The 17,950-nt window shown below is 41.3% G+C and overlaps 1 protein-coding gene across 1 annotated transcript in view; it reads left to right on the top strand.

The window, feature by feature from the left end:
- LOC111976870 (cadherin-4-like) overlaps nucleotides 1-17,950 on the top strand; it is a 614,552-nt gene that overhangs the window by 485,969 nt on the left and 110,633 nt on the right. The window contains exon 6 of the mRNA XM_070447844.1: nucleotides 11,232-11,387. Coding sequence (XP_070303945.1) covers nucleotides 11,232-11,387 — 156 coding nt within the window. The remainder of the gene's footprint in view (nucleotides 1-11,231; nucleotides 11,388-17,950) is intronic.

The raw sequence follows: 17,950 nt of genomic DNA, 5'->3' as shown, positions 1-17,950 counted from the left end.
TGCCCTCGCCCTCCTCACCCAGAGCCTGCACACAGTCCATATATTAGTCTATATCACGTATGCACTCTCTCGCAAACATGTACGCACGCGCACACACACACACTCTGGACAAGGTCCCTGGGAGGGAGAATCACCCCTCTCATCCACCGGACAGGTTCACAGCTCGGAGGAGATAGGAATGTCAAGTATTTTGCGAAGGTGTGTGTGAAGGGTTGGAGTGTTATTGGAGTGTGTACTGGACCACTCAGGGGAGAGGTAAAGTTTACCTGTCAGGTGTGTCTAGAGCAAGTGAGAGGAGGGAGAGCAATTTATGACACACACTCACACTGACACACACTTGCGCACTGACACACATTTTCACACATTTTCACACACACACACACACACACACAATTGCACATAGAAACGGCTGTGGATGGCAATGCTATTCTTAGGGCAGTGCTTTGCCTTTTGTTTGTTTTGAAGGTGATGTGTGTGCATTTGCAAATCCTGGCTTCTCCTGATTTTTTTAACAGATACAATACACATCAAAGGACTATAAAACTTAAAAAGAGGCAGGGAAAGAGGTCTTAATACAAAAGCTTTGCTGACACAATAAAACTATACTGAACAAAAATATAAACGAAACATGCAACCATTTCAACGATTTTACTGAGTTACAGTTCATATAAGGAAATCAGTTAAATTAAATAAATTCATTAGGCCCTAATCTATGGATTCCACATGACTGGGCAGGGGCACAGCCATGGGTGGGCCTGAGAGGGCATAGGCCCACCCACTTGGGAGCCAGGCCCACCCACTGGAGAGCCAAGCCCAACCAATCAGAATGAGTTTTTTCCCACAAATAGGCTTTGTTACAGGCAGAAATACTCCTCAGTTTCATCAGCTGTCCAGGCGGCTGGTCTCAGACGACCCCGCAGGTGAAGAAGCCGGATGTGGAGGTCCTGGGCTGGCATGGTTACACGTGGTCTGCRGTTGTCTAAATTGGTCAGGTGGATGGATTATCTTGGCAAAGGAGAAATGCTCACTAATGGGGATGTAAACAAATTTTCTGCACAAATTTTGAGAGAAATAAGATTTTTGTGCATATGGAACATTTCATGGATCTTTTATTTCAGCTCATGAAACATGGAACCAACACTTTACATGTTGCATTTATATTGTTGTGTGTGTGCATGACTGTGTTTGATAAACTGTGGGAATTAGCAACATCCCACTGGGCACACATGGTTGAATCAAGGTTGTTTACACGTCATTTCAATTTAAATGAAGTTGGACCAACGTGGAATAGATGCTGAATTGACATCTGTGCCCAGTGGAACGGCATTGCCACTCTCTCACCTCTCTCTGGTTGCAGCTCTTTCCCCTCAGTTTCTCACAGTTTGTTTGTGACCTGGTGGATAATACCTGTATCTCTGCCTGCCTGTTGGGCTTTACTCCCTTGTTTCTGCTGCTTTGTAGAGCTAAAAGTAGATATCTAGCGGTTTATTGCACTGTGTTTTTTCATGTTTGGAATGGATGTGCCCCTTTTTTTCTGTCTTTAGCACAGCGTCGGGTAGATATCTCCCCGGCTTTGATGATGTTTGGTTGTGTGTGTGCGTGTGCGTGTGTGTTTGTGTTTTTGCGTGCGTGCGTGTGTTTATGTGCATACGTGCGTGCGTGTGTACGTGCATCTGTGCAAGTTTGCTCGAGTGAGTGAGTGTTTTCATGCTTACATGTGTATGTATGTATTTATGTATGTACGGTATATCTCTATATGTGCGTGTGTACTTGTATGTGTGTGTTACAGAAGGGCTGCAGAGTCTGATCCTGATTCTCAGTGAGTGAATGTCAGTCCCTGAAACACCAGGCAGACCACAGTCTCTAATTGGCACAGTTATGACAGGCTAGCAAGTGAGTTTGTGTGCGTTGGCACTGATCTTAAACTGTGCCTCCAAGACTTTCTGAAGGCTGTTGTACCAAGGCAACTGCATCTCCTCTTCTTCTATCCAAAATACTTTCTTTCCCCTTGTTGTTTGGAGAAAAGATTCACAAACTATATTCATAAAGTGCTGAGAAAGAGAGGTAAAGAGAAAAAAGTATTTTCATAATAGCGCCACATTTTAGCACTGTCTTTAGGATAACCCAAAAAGATTTCACAATAATGTTTTCTTTTCATGTTAATTGTCCTAACATAAAAGTAGGAAATGTGACCTTTCCTTTTGAAAATATTTTCMGAACAAAAAATCATTTCAATATTTGAGGTCGTTATGGATGATATACAAAGCTGAAAATCCACTCTTTTGTTCCATGGATGGCTTATTTTGGTTGTGAGGATTGCAAAGAAGGCAATATTATTGTATTTTTATTCATGCGTTTGTCTATCTGTGTGTGCGAGTGAGTGAGTGTGTTCGTGCTTACATGTATTTATCCACATTTCTTCCAAACCTCAACTCAAACAATAACACATGGTCAATTTGTAACCACTCCCTATGACCAAATACAGACAATATGGGAAAAAGTCCAGAAAGCCCTTCCCGTGAGAAGACATCTGTACTGGATCAAATGCACCAGTCATGTTATGAGATGGTTGTAGCATTGTAAAAAATAATGTTAAAACTATGTTTTATTGTCACATACACCAGATAGGTGCAGTGAAATGTGTTGTTTCAAAAGGTCAAATAGAGTCTAGAGCTTCTATTTGTCCTGGTTCACACATGTACAAGTGTGTGGTGTGAAATGGAAATGTATTTTTTGCTTATCTCACGCAGACACCCAGAGAGTGGGGTCACGGCCAGGGATCAGCCATTATTGACGGCGACCCTGAAGCAACGAGGGTTACGTGCCTTGCTCAATGACACATCGACAGATTTTTCAACTTGTCGGCTCGGTTATTTGAAGCAGCGGCCTTTTGATTCCTGGCCCCACGCTCTAACCACTAGGCTACCTGTGCCCTACCTACACCCTACCTGCCGTTTAGTGAGTAAGGACCCTGAGATTTGGTGAATCAGGTTTGATAGATCTCGTCTAATGGGAGGAGGTTTAGCTGGGGTAATCCCAAGTGCCAGTATGAAAACCAGTGGTTCCGACAACAGCATATATACGTGTGTGCCCGTGTGTGTGTGTGCATCTGCTTGAGCGAGCACATGTATATATACCTATGACAGTACATATACATTTGTCTTTGTACATACCTCTGTTTGTTTGTGTCTCTCTCCTTCTCCCTCAATCTGTACTGCATGGGCTGAGCTAAGCTAATAAGGGCTCTACTGGGGACAAACACAGAGAGCTACAATATTGTGCTGAAAAAGAGACATCCAGTGTTCCGTGAGTTTTCCCTTCAAACAACAGCTCTAAACCCTGCGGGAGCTAGCTAGAAAGTGCTAAACCCTGCAGGAGCGAGCTGGACAGCGCTAAACCCTGCAGGAGCTAGGTAGACAGTGCTAAACCCTGCAGGAGCTAGCTGGACAGTGCTAATAGCCCTGGCAGGAGCTACGTAGATAGCGCTAACCTGCAGGATCTAACTGGACGCACTAACTCTGTCAGGGAGCTACCTAGTCAGCGCTAATACCCTGCAGGAGCTAGCTGGTCAGCGCTAAACCTGCAGGTGATAGCTAGACAGGCGCTAAAACCTGCAGGAGCTAGGTAGACAGTTTGCTAAACCCTGCAGGAGCTAGCTGGACAGTGCTAAACCCTGCAGGAGCTACGTAGATAGCGCTAAACCTTGCTAGGATCTAGTGGGAGGGGGCGAGGCACTACCCTGCAGGGAGCTAGTGGTCAGCTGCTAAACCCTGCAGGTGATGGCTGGACAGTGCTAAAACCCTGTAGGAGGCTAGGAACAGTGCTAAACCCTGCAGGAGCTAGCTGGAAGTGCTAAACCCTGCAGGAGCTACGTAGATAGCGCTAAACCTTGCAGGATCTAGCTGGACAGCACTAAACTCTGCAGGAGCTACCTATGTCAGCGCTAAGACCTGCAGAAGCTAGCTGGTCCGCGCTAAAAACCTGCAGGTGATGCTAGCTAGGCTAACCTGAGGAGGTAGCTGGACAGCGCTAAACCTGCAGGAGCTAAGCTAGACAGTGCTAAACCCTTCAGGAGCTAGGCTGGACAGCGCTAAACCTGGCGGAGCTAGCTAGACGTGCTAAACCCTGCAGGAGCTAGCTTGTGACAGAGCTAAACCCTGCAGGAGCTAGAACGCAAGAGCTAAACCCTGCAGGAGCTAGCTGGACAGCGCTAAACCACGACAGGAGCTAGCTAGACAGTGCTAAACCTGCAGGAGCTAGCTGGACAGCGCTAAACCCTGCAGGAGGCTAGCTAGACAGTGCTACAACCTGCAGGAGCTAGCTGGACAGAGCTATAAACCCTGCAGGAGCTAGAAGACAGAGCTAAACCCTGCAGGAGCTAAAAGACAGTGCTAAACCCTGCAGGAGCTAGCTGGACAGCGCTAAACCGATCAGGGAGCTAGCTAGAAGTGCTAAACCCTGCAGGAGCTAGCTGGACAGCGCTAAACCCTGCAGGAGCTAGCGTAGACAGACTAAACCCTGCAGGAGCTAGCTGGACAGTGCTAAACCCTGCAGGAGCTAACTAGACAGCGCTAAACCCTGCAGGAGCTAGCTAGACGCGCTAAACCTGCAGGAGGTGGCTAGACAGGCAGTAAACATGCAGAGCTAGAAAGACAGCGCTGTCATCTCACTAGGCTAACTTAGCCCTTAATACAGACAGACAGACAGACAGACAGACAGACAGACAGACAGACAGACAGACAGACAGACAGACAGACAGACAGACAGACAGACAGACAGACAGACAGACAGACAGACTATTTTAAATGAGAGCAGGAAGGAATGACATTATAAAATTGGTTTTCTCTGTTTTGTTATTCCTCAATAGTGTAGAGGAAGCATGAATGTAAACATGACTATAATACTTACATTCTTGTATACTATTACTCAGCATTAGTAGAACAACACTGTAAATAATCTAGAAATGTTGTGGAAACATGGTGGACATGTGGTAGAGAGATATTTAGGAGCTGATTTCCATCTTCCTCTCTGCACCCCGGGGGCAGCAATACATAGAGCATCACTCCTCTATCATTTTCCTCCTCTCTTTTATTCCCCTCCTCCTCTCCTTTCCTCTCCCTTGTTTTCCCCGGAGAGCCAGTGGCACGATAATTTGTCATTTGATTCAGTTTTGCCAGGCAGAGGGAAGCTTAGCTCACTGATAAGATATCCTTAAGTTGCCAGTAATGAGGAGGTTTGCTTTGATCCGTCGACAAATAGGTCATTTAACCAGCGTCTGCTTTCTGACGAGAGACATTCCACTGTCTCACACGTTCTCGCACACACACACACACACACACACACAACCCTTTGTCTCTAGGAAGGGGAGAGAGAATAAGACAGTGAAAGAGAGAGAGAGTGTGAGAGAGAGAGAGAGAGAGAGAGAACAACTGTTCACATTTATTAGCGCCCTTCAAAATGTACCCCTTTATCATTCATTACCCAGCAGAGGGCTGTGACTGTGTACACACATTTCACACACCCACAGTGACACACACATACACACAAACACACACCTATACACACACACACACAGACACACACAAACAGACATTGGAATCAAATTACTGTGATTTTTTAGCAGTGTCCCTTATTGTTACATTGATGTTGTGTGAACGTTGTGGGATGGAAAGACTGGGGAGACATGCATGCGGCTGATTCTCCCCCAAGCAGGAGGAATTGAAAGCTGGTGGGAAATCAGGGGGCGGGAAGAACTGGGAATAAATTAAGAAGTGCTATCACTTCCTAACTGGGAAGGATTTATGYGCCGCTGCCAAGTCCAACAGATTGAAGTCATTTCATTTTTCATGCATGGTTTCTGTCCCCATAGTAACTCCCTGAAACAGAGAGAAAGAGAGAGTGAAACAGAGAAGGAGAGGGGGTAGGTAGTTTGGCAGTGGAGTGTGTAATCGCTCCATGTGCCTTGTAGGACTGGAAGCAACGTAAGAAGTCGGTGAGGTTTCGATCCTCAAGCCCCGACTTGATACCTCAAATAAATGAGCAGAGAATAGTAGGATGGGGAGAGTTCAACCCAGCTGCTAGTTACACTTATAGCTCTCTCTCTCTCCTCTGTTTGCTGTTGTTGTTGTTGTTTTGAGGATGGTACATCTTTGAAGTACTAGTAGCCAATGCTTAAAAACAACTTGTTAATTATCTTAGCCGTCAGCTTTCAAGTACTTCACTGCTCTAACGTAAGGCCTGGTGCGCGCACACACCCACAACACACACACACACACACATCACACACACACCACACACACACACACCACACACACCACACACACAACACACACACACACACACAACAACACACACACACACACACACACACACACACACACACACACACACACACAACACCACACACACACACACCACACACACACACACACACACACACACCAGCAGCAGCTCTTCCAAACTGCATTAGTACTCTGTCCTCTGATCCTCTGACAGCTCCTCTGATCTTTCAGAAGGAGAACATGTGTGGTTCACTTTTCACATTTTATCTTTAGTAATTTGACATTATCTCCATCTCATCTCTCCAATTCCCTGTTGTGTGTGTGGTGGGTGTTGTGTTTGTGTGTGTGGTGGTGTGTTGTGTGTGTGTGGTCGTGTGTGGTTCTGTCTGTGGTGTGTCTGTGTCTGTTGTTGTGTGTGTGTGTGTGTGTGTGTGTGTTGTGTGTGTGTGTGTGTGTGTGTGTGTGTGTGTGTGTGTGTGTGTGTGTGTGTCGTCGTGTGTGTGTGTGTGTGTCTGTGTCTGTGTCTGTGTCTGTGTCTGTGTGTGTGTGTGTGTGTGTGTGTGTGTGGGTGTGTGTGTGTGTGTGTGTGTGTGTGTGTTGTGTGTGTTTGGCATATGAAAGGACTCGCGTGATGTGGGATATGGTATTATTACAGCGTATTGAACAGTGGAGAGTGCAGGAGAAGAGGATGAGGACGATTTTGACAGGTTGTTATAGTGGTGTTAGGAGTAGTCTGGATGACACCTGTCTGATATAATATGTCCTAGTCCTTCCTGGCCCTTGTTAGTCTCAGGCCATTCTCTCCCTGGTGTGTCAAAAGGACTGCCAAATTGGTACCATGAGTGCTGAAAGATGGAGACAACTTTGGGGGGACTCTTTCTCTTTAGGAGCACTCATGGCTTTCTCCTGGAATAACATCTGATTGGAGACGAGGTGGTGGATAGGAGGACTGTGTGCGCGCGTGTGTGTGTGTTTGTGTGTTATTGCTGAAATAGCAGCACTAGCACCCTTTCCTCTAATGGAAGGAGGTTGGAGGGCTGACTAGGACCTTATTTGGGAGCTAAAGGAAAGACCCCTACAAATGAAGCCCAATTGCTCTGCACTTCAGCCCAAATCACACTCTGTGCAGTGTACGTAATGTACTTATTAGCTCTTCTGCTATTGAAAGCTGTGAATATGTGTGTGTGTGCATGTGTGCTTGTACAGTCGTGTGTAATACATCTCCAGCTGTTCTCTCCTTAGGTTAACCTCACTAGGGTATGTGGGACGGTAGCATCCCACCTCATCAACAGCCGGTGAAATTGCAGGGCGCCAAATTCAAAACAACAGAAATCCCATAATTTAAATTCCTCAAACATACAAGTATTTTACACCATTTTAAAGATACACTTGTTGTAAATCCAGCCAAAGTGTCCGATTTCAAAAAGGTTTTACCAAAGAGAGGAGTAACAACAAGCAGAAATAGAGATAAAATGAATCACTAAACTTTGATGATCTTCATCAGATGACACTCATAAGACTTCATGTTACACAATACATGTATGTTTTGTTCGGTAAAGTTCATATTTATATCCAAAAATCTGAGTTTAGGCGGGACGCTACTGTCTCACTTGGCAAAAAGACAGAGAAAATGCAGAGCGCCAAATTCAAATTAATTACTATAAAAATTACTATAAAAATCTAACTTTCATTAAATCACACATGAAAGATACCAAATTAAAGCTACACTGGTTGTGARTCCAGCCAACATGTCAGAACTCAAATAGGCTTTTCGGCTAAAGCAAACGATGCYATTATCTGAGTTAGCACCATTGTAAACAAAGAGAGAGAAGCATATTTCAACCCTGCAGGCGCGACACAAAACGCAGAAATAAAAATATAATTAATGCCTTACCTTTGATGAGCTTCTGTTGTTGGCACTCCAATATGTCCCATAAACATCACAAATGGTCCTTTTGTTCGATAAATTCCGTCGATATATATCCAAAATGCCCATTTATTTGGCGCGTTTGATCCAGAAAAACACTGGTTCCAAATTAGGTTACCTGTAAACTTTGCCAAAAAATTTCAAACTACTTTTGTAATACAACTTTAGGTATTTTTTTACGTAAATAATCAATCAAATTGAAGACGGGATGATCTGTGTTCAATACAGGATTAAAACCAACTGTAGCTAGCTTTCTGGTCATGCTCTTCTAACAAACAGGACACTTCGAGTGACCCTCCTTCAAGATGGCCGTACTTCTTCATTACACAAAGGATAACCTCAACTAATTTCTAAAGACTTGACATCCAGTGGAAGCGGTAGGAACTGCAAGAAGTTCTCAATGAAAATCCATTGAAAAGAGAGTGACCTCAAAAAAAAAAGAAATCTGAATGGTTTGTGCTCGGGGTTTCGCCTGCTAAATAAGTTATGTTATACTCACAGACATGATTCAAACAGTTTTAGAAAATTCAGAGTGTTTTCTATCCAAATCTACTAATAATATGCATATCTTATCTTCTGGGGATGAATAGCTGTCAGTTTAATTTGGCCATGCTTTTCATCCAAAATTCCGAATGCTGCCCCCTACCCAAGAGAAGTTAATCTTTGTTTTTCTCTGAAACGGTTTATTCTTAATTTGTTTGCTGTCACTTTCCTAGTTATGGTATTTACAAGATGACATTTAAATGTTCTTATTTGTCTTTTTTTGCTCATGTTGTGACAGTGTTCTAAGCACAGTCCCTGTAAGAGCTTTTTACATCTCCAATTGTCAAGCAGAAGAAAAATTATCTTTGCCAAATGCTTGTTGATTTATTTTTCCATCCCTTGAAAGAAATAGAAATAGTGAATTTCCTGTTTGAAATACTAAGGTTGTGCACCATTCTATAGCACTAATAAAATCTATTTTTGATGAATATATAATATGTGATGATTGTCCCCTGGGTCTGGCCCACAGTATCATTGGTCTCCCAGCTTCTATATGATGATCTAGTCCTGGAATAAACACCTTACCAATCACACCAATGGATGAAGTGGCATGGAGGAGATTATGCAGTGTTTTACATTAGCGCCGGTCATCGGCTAATCAGCCGGTTACAGACTCATTTTCAGCCATATACTTTTCCACTTCATATTAACTAAGCTATTTATTTATTTTTTATTCGGTAGTCCGTCGAGCCCTGTCCCGCTAGAATGAACGATATKCATCTTCTAGCAATCTATTGATAGAATTTGCTCCTGTCAGTCACAAAGCGAGCGATGACAGGGAAAGGAAGTGAACAGAATGCATCAGTGATTCATATTTTCTGCAACATTCTGAAGAGGCAATGAGAAAGACCCTGTGTGTTTGTGTAGCCGTTAGTGATAATGCTAATAGAAACAGTCTTCTGGTAGATGGAAAGGCTTTCACAAAAACCGTCTCAATGAAATGTTAACTACAAAGTAGCCTATGCTTACCTAGCAGAATGATATCATGATTGTTTTAATCAATTTGTTTTGCAAACTCTGCCATCACATGTGAGCTACAAAAACATTGCTAAACAACAGCTTCTTGCTAAGTGCACACTTGAATTAAAGGGTAACTTACACCAAAAATCTACATTTCTCTGATTTTTCCCAGACCTCAAAAGTGGTCTCCTGATGTGGTTTATGCATTGTTGTGGACTTCAAACATCCAATTGTGTTGTTTTTCTATTTATAAGGTGTGATTTTGAGAGAGCGAAAACCTGAACATTTTTGGAAAAACTGAAACCATGAAAAATAAAATAGAAGTTGTGTGTGTGGGGGGGGAGGGGTCAGCCAAAACATAAAACAGATTTCATAGGGCCCTACTGTCATGTTCGCTGGAATAATTATCGTACTAAACTGCAGCGCGATATGGTTTCCACATAATATTTATTTGAAACGCACAAAACAACAAAGAAAGAACAAAACAAACAACAAACCTTGACTACAGAGGTGCTACGTGCACTAACTCAAAACAATATCCCATAAAACACAGGTGGAAAAAATGCTACTTAAATATGATCCCCAATTAGAGACAATGATAGCCAGCTGTCTCTAATTGGGAATCATACCAAACACCAACATAGAAAAACTAAACTAGAACCCCACATAGAAAAGAATAACTAGAAAAMCCCCCAGTCACGCCCTGACCTACTATACCATAGAAAAACAAAGGCTCTCTATGGTCAGGGCGTGACACCTACCTAATGATCATTCTTTATTAATCTAGGCTATGTAAAATCTGAAATATATAATACTTAAGATATAACCTTTAATTTATTTTTCAAGATAATGTTGGCTATTTACTTAATTATTCTGTTTGAATAAATACATCATTTGAAGAACAAACATCATTGTGGTAATTCATATCTTGCAGTAAAACTGTAAATAGGACTTCAATCTCAAGAGAGACAGGTTAAATGTTTAAAAAAGTTTAATGTTCTCTTAATTACAAAATAGTACTGAACATATAGGCCTAGACCTTAACGATATCCAAAACAACAAACAATACACTGAATTCATAAATTTTCAGTAATTTAAATTGAAAAGTCATGTCTTTCTACACAATGCCACACCACATATTCCAATCTGGGAGGTAAATTCGATAAAGTATTCAATAATGTTGCTGTGTATTTCTGGTTGGAATAAAGGCATTAGAATGTACCAAAGGCCACCAAAATAGAGCTTCTTCTGCAAAACATTTTGTCCTGGGGGTTTCTGGATGGCTACTATTGTGGAAAACACTGGATTATGTGTGTACCATCAATGTRTGATATTATTGTTGTATGCAGCATCAGCATCTACCACTAGGGAACAAACAGATCTGTCAAGGCTTTGGTTTTTCTCCAATCTCCCATATTACTCAATGATTGAATGTGTTATGAAAGATGAAACCCATTTCAGAAACAGTAGCAGACCACAGAGTAAAAACTGACATTCTGTGTCTGTGTGTCTTGGTGCAGATCCGTTCGGACCAGGACCGGAACATCTCCATCCGATACAGCATCACAGGGGTGGGAGCGGACCAGCCACCCAATGAGGTGTTCAGTATCGACCCTGTCGCCGGCAAGATGTTCGTCACCAAGCCGCTGGACAGAGAGAGAAGATCATCTTACCATGTGAGTAACACACACACACACAACTACACGTACACAGCTCTGTAATGAGTTGGTGACAGGCTGGCCGGTTGTCCAGATGGACTATTGATTGAGAGAGTGAAGGGTGAGGAGTGGTGGCTACAGCTACGTGACATTTAACAAGTACAAACGCTCATACAGACCATGAAAATGACTCAACCACTGTGGATCACACACACACACGCACGCAGACACGCACACACACACATACACAGTGCATTATTACCAGAGTAGCGTCCACCTCAGGTGCTGTAAAGTTAATAATATGCTTAGCAGACTTAATTTTCCCATGCAACCTACACACACATCTTCAGTATGTGGCCCATGTGGGATTTTGCCCTTAAGCTCCGTGCTAACACCAACTAATTATTATAATTAATATACCACTTTGATGTAGCTACTGTAGGAATTATGCTTGTTGCTTTATCTCCACAATTGCATATCTTGCATTCTCTCTCTCCCTGCTCCTCACATCTCTCGCTCTGTTTGACATGTCTTTGTTTATTTGTTGAACTCAGAGGCCCAGCTTTCCATTGAGGCTGAGCAGGGCAGATGTATGCCCAGGAGGATTCAGGATCGATGGGGTGATTTGTTAAGAAAGGCCCAGGCTTGGTGACGGGTTCTTGGATTAAAGCCCAGGCTGGATGTGTCTCTGTCAAATTTTGGTAAAGAACCAAATGTAGCCAYACAGTCATAACTTCTGACTCAGAAGCTATATAAGCTGTACTCTATGTAAGGAAGACTAAAATAACGTAAGCTATGAAACTACCATCCAGCTTTTTTTATTAAAGAAAAAATAATTGTGGTAAAAGTTATCTTTCATTATTTTACAACTTTAATACCCTTGAAGGGGAGGAATACTTCCTCAAAGCGACATTGTTGTCAGCTTTGTCATCCGACATCAGGGTTGGGTAGGTCACTTTCTAAATGTAATCCATTACAGTTACTAGTTACCTGTCCAAAATTGTAATCAGTAATGTAACTTTTGGATTACACAAACTCAGTTACGTAATCTGATTACATTCCATTACTTTTAGATTACTTTCCCCTGAGGAGGCACTAGAAGAAGACAACCAACATCTATTGCAGGATAAATCAATGTTAAAGTTTACATAGCTGGCCATATATGGATGTTCAATTTTACTTTATGGGTTGGTTATGTAGGCTTCTTCTAACCCATTGCTTTCTACTACATATAATAATGTGATTAAATGATATATTTACATTAAAAACCAAAGTCTATCAGAATTCCAGTCATTCCAATAAATGTTATACCCCTTGATCTCCAAGAATAGGACTTGGAAATATAGAAGTATAGATTAGCCAAATTGTTTTACCTGAGCATGACCCCAAAACTAAGGACTTATTAGCCAGCCCTACTCTGTTGTTTATGATTTTGTTGTCATGGAGGACTGATTGGGCTCATTGATTTGAGTTGRAAAGAAACACTGAGCTCATGGAATGGCATGCTTTGAGCACTACTGAAAAGGGCGATATACATTTGAAAAATTAATGGCATTTACTGCATTTGCTATAGGCCTATTTGTTTACCTTTTTGTTGGTGACACAATGATATCTTGATAATATGCAGCTGTTTAAATTGCAAATCCACAGATGAAACAATAACAAAATGTTTGCCCTGCTTCCGTTTTGGTAAAAAGATGAAGGATTAGGCTGGAAAAATGTAACCATGCAAGGACTGACCATCCATGATATAAAAAGTATTGTTTTAACCATGCTATGAGGCTATTTAGTGTTTGTTTATATTTACAATGTTTACAAACATCGAAATAAAACAAGATTATATTTTATATAAACATATACACTACCATTCAAAAGTTTGGGGTCACTTAGAAATGTCTTTGTTTTCCATGAAAACATACATGAAATGAGTTGCAAAATGAATAGGAAATATAGTCAAGACGTTGACAAGGTTATAAATAATGATTTTACCACCACCAAAGCACCCCCAGACCATCACATTGCCTCCACCATGCTTGACATATGACGTCAAGCACGCCTCCAGCATCTTTACATTTTTTCTGTGTCTCACAAATGTTCTTCTTTGTGATCCAAACACCTCAAACTTAGATTCGTCTGTCCATAACACTTTTTTCCAATCTTCCTCTGTCCAGTATCTGTGTTCTTTTGCCCATCTTAATCTTCTTTTTTTATTGACCAATCTGAGACATGGCTTTTTCTTTGCAACTCTGACTAGAAGGCCAGCATCCCAGAGTTGCGTCTTCACTGTTGACGTTGAGATTGGTGTTTTGCGGTTACTATTTAATGAAGCTGACAGTTGAGGACTTGTGAGACGTCTGTTTCTCAAACTAGACACTCTAATGTACTTGTCCTCTTGCTCAGTTGTGCACTGGGGCCTCCCACTCCTCTTTCTATTCTGGTTAGTGYCAGTTTGCTATGTTCTGTGAAGGGAGTAGTACACAGCGTTTTACCAGATCTTCAGTTTCTTGGCAATTTATTGCAAGGAATAGCCTTCATTTCTCAGAACAAGAATAGACTGACAAGTTTCAGAATACAGGTCTTTATTTCTTTCTGACCATAAGTCTACACTGTATTTCTGATCAATTTGATGTTATTTTAATGGACAAACAATTTGCTTTTCTTTAAAAAACAAGGACATTTCTAAGTTACCCCAAAACTTGAATGATAGTGTATACAGTTGAAGTCGTAAGTTTACATACACTTAGGTTGGAGTCATTAAAACTCGTTTTTCAACATCTCCGCAAATTTCTTGTTAACAAACTATAGTCTTGGCAAGTCGGTTAGGACATCTACTTTGTGCATGACACAAGTAATCTTTCCAACAATTGTTCACAGACAGATTATTTAACTTGTAATTCACTGTATCACAATTCCAGTGGTTCAGAAGTTTACATACACTAAGTTGACTGTGCCTTTAAACAGCTTGGAAAATTCCAGAAAATGATGTCATGGCTTTAGAAGCTTCTGATAGGCTAATTGACATCATTTGAGTCAATTGGAGGTGTACCTGTGGATGTATTTCAAGGCCTACCTTCAAACTCAGTGCATCTTTGCTTGACATCATGGGAAAATCAAAAGAAATCAGCAAAGACCTCAGAATAAGAATTGTAGACCTGCACAAGTCTGGTTCATCCTTGGGAGGAATTTCCAAATGCCTGAAGGTACCACGTTCATCTGTACAAACAATAGTGCGCAAGTATAAACACCATGGGATCACGCAGCCGTCATACCGCTCAGGAAGGAGACGCGTTCTGTCTCCTAGAGATGAACATACTTTGGTGCGAAAAGTGCATATCAATCCTAGAACAACAGCAAAGGACCGTGTGAATATTCTGGAGGAAACAGGTACWAAAGTATCTATATCCACAGTAAAACGAGTCCTATAACCTGAAATTTCGCTCAGCAAGGAAGAAGCCACTGCTCCAAAACCGCCATACTTCCAAAGTTGTGGCAAAGTGGCTTAAGGACAACAATGTCAAGGTATTGGAGGGGCCATCACAAAGCCCTGACCTCAATCCTATAGAAAATCTGTTGGCAGAACTGAAAAGGTTTGTGCGAGCATGTAGGCCTATAAACCTTACTCAGTTACACCAGCTCTGTCAGGAGGAATGGGCCAAAATTCACCCAATTTATTGTGGGAAGCTTATGGAAGGCTACCCTAAATGTCTGGCCCAAGTTAAACAATTTAAAGGCAATGCTACCAAATACTAATTGAGTGTATGTAAACTTCTGACCCACTGGGAATGTGATGAAAGAAATAAAAGCTGAAATAAATCATTCTTTCTACTATTATTCTGACATTTCACATTCTTAAAATAAAGTGGTGCTCCTAACTGACCTAAGACAGGGATTTGTTACTTGGATTAAATGTAAGTAATTGTGAAAAACTGAGTTTAAATGTATTTGGCGAAGGTGTATGTAAACTTCCGACTTCAACAGTAAATCCAAAAATGGATGTAGCAACTACAAATTGCTCCTGTCATGACTGGCCTTTGAGGATCAGGTTACAGTGGATCAGCTCTTCAGAGATATTTCTCTCCCACAGAGGGGGAGAGGGTTGAAGATGGGAGTTTTATGGCACCTAGTTTGGGTGTCTGGAATGTCTTTGTGCCTTGTGAAGAGTTTACAGCCCAAAACTAAAATATCAAATAAATGGACTCTGGGACAATATATTTCATAATCCGAATTGGTGGGAATAATGATGTTATTAAAAGTTAAATGAGGACATTCTAACGAAAACATTGTAACTTGAAGAGTTTTCATAATGTGTATATGATGTTTACATACTTTACGTTGTATAGAAAATATCCAAATTAAAGACGATAATACTGTCTTTTTATGATGATAAGACTGTGATTTTAGTTGTCTAAACGAGATCGCGTCCCACCTAACCAACAGCCAGTGAAATTGCAGGGCGACAAATTCAAAACAACAGAAATCTCATAATTTAAATTCCTCAAACATACAAGTATTATACACCATTTTAAAGATAAACTTCTCGTTAATCCAGCCAAAGTGTCTGATTTCAAAAAGGATTTACGGCGAAAGCACACCTTGCAATTATGTTAGGTCAGTACATAGCCACAGAAAAACACAGCCATTTTTCCAGCCAAAGAGAGGAGTAACAAAAAGCAGAAATAGAGTTAAAATGAATCACTAACCTTTGATCTTCATCAGATGACACTCATAGGACTTCATGTTACCCAATACATGTATGTTTTGTTCGGTAAAGTTCATATTTATATAAAAAAATCTGAGTTTAGGCGGGACGCTACTGTCTCACTTTGCCAAAAGCCAGAGAAAATGCAGCGTGCCAAATTCAAATAAAATAATAGAAAAATCTAACTTTCATTAAATCACACATGAAAGATACCAAATTAAAGCTACACTGGTTGTGAATCCAGCCAACATGTCAGAATTCAAATAGGCTTTTCGGCGAAAGCAAACAATGCTATTTTCTGAGGATAGCAACATTGTAAACAAAGAGAGAGAAGCATATTTCAACCCTGCAGGCGCGACACAAAACGCAGAAATAAAAATATAATTCATGCCTTACCTTTGACGAGCTTCTGTTGTTGGCACTCCAATATGTCCCATGAACATCACAAATGGTCCTTTTGTTCGATTAATTCTATCGATATATATCCAAAATGTCCATTTATTTGGCGCGTTTGGTCCAGAAAAACACCGGTTCCAACTTGCTCAAACGTGGCTACAAAATATCTCAAAGGTTACCTGTAAACTTTGCCAACACATTTGAAACTACTTTTGTAATACAACTTTAGATATTTTTTTTACGTAAATAATCGATACAATTGAAGACGGGATGATCTGTGTTCAATACAGAATTAAAACAAACTGTAGCATGCTTTCTGGTTACGCGCCTCAAACAAAAAGTACACTTCACTCGACTCTCGTTCTGAACAGGGCTACTTCTTCATTACACAAAGGAAAAACCCTCAACCAATTTCTCAAGACTGTTGACATCCAGTGGAAGCGGTAGGAACTGCAAGAAGGTCAATTAGACATCTTGAATCCCAATGAAAATACATTGAAAAGAGAGTGACCTCAACAACAAAAAAATCTCAATGGTTTGTCCTCGGGGTTCCGCCTGCTGAATACGTTCTGTTATACTCACAGACATGGTTCAAACAGTTTTAGAAACTTCAGAGTGTTTTCTATCCAAATCTACTAATAATATGCATATCTTATCTTCTGGGGATGAGTAGCTGGCAGTTGAATTTGGGTGTGCTTTTCATCCAAACGTRAAAATGCTGCCCCCTATCCTAGAGAAGTTTTAAACAACGACACTAGAAAAGTTGGGAGGCCAGATCTTCCTTAACTCCAAAACAAGCACGCTTCAATTCATAGCAGGACATCCAATCAGTGCATCCAAGGGAAAAATACTTTTAAAAAGGGTTCAGGGTTCTTGTGTCCTTTAAAGGCCCAGGGCAGTTAACAATGTGATTTTCATGTGTTTTATATATATTTCCACACTATGAGGTTGAAATAATACTTTAAAATTGTAAAAGGATGATTTAATGCCCTTTTAGTGTAAGAGCTGAAAAACTGCCTGATATTTCATGCTGTTTAGGTGGGATGGAGTTTTGGCCTTCCATGGTGACATCACCATGAGGCAAATGAGTTAGTAAACCAATAAGACAGAGTTCCAAATAGGGATGGGTACCGAAACCCGGTATTAAATGGGCTCCGGGGCTAAGTTATGAAAGACCGGCGTATCGATATGCTCCGACGTTATCGGTTCTGCTTTCGGTACTGGAGAAATTATCTTGCACATTTTATCTCACCAACCGTTTCTAACTTGTATCATGAGGTGGGCCTTTCTGGGTATAGATCGTGGCATCCCTCTCTCTCTCGTACACCCAGGTTCTGTTATCTCAGGTCATAAATTCCTGGAGGAGACTCTCTCCTCCTGGCCATGCAGTATATATAGAGAGAGAGTTTCACAGTAGAACAAAGGAACTTCTTCTACATCACAGAACTTGAGAACTGAACAATATCCATGTTTTGGAGAATGTGTA

Source organism: Salvelinus sp. IW2-2015, linkage group LG17 (assembly GCF_002910315.2).
Source record: "Salvelinus sp. IW2-2015 linkage group LG17, ASM291031v2, whole genome shotgun sequence".
Taxonomy (NCBI): Eukaryota; Metazoa; Chordata; class Actinopteri; order Salmoniformes; family Salmonidae; genus Salvelinus; species Salvelinus sp. IW2-2015.
The sequence above is the reverse complement of the archived record's forward strand: the minus strand, read 5'-3'. Positions and strand labels throughout refer to the sequence as shown.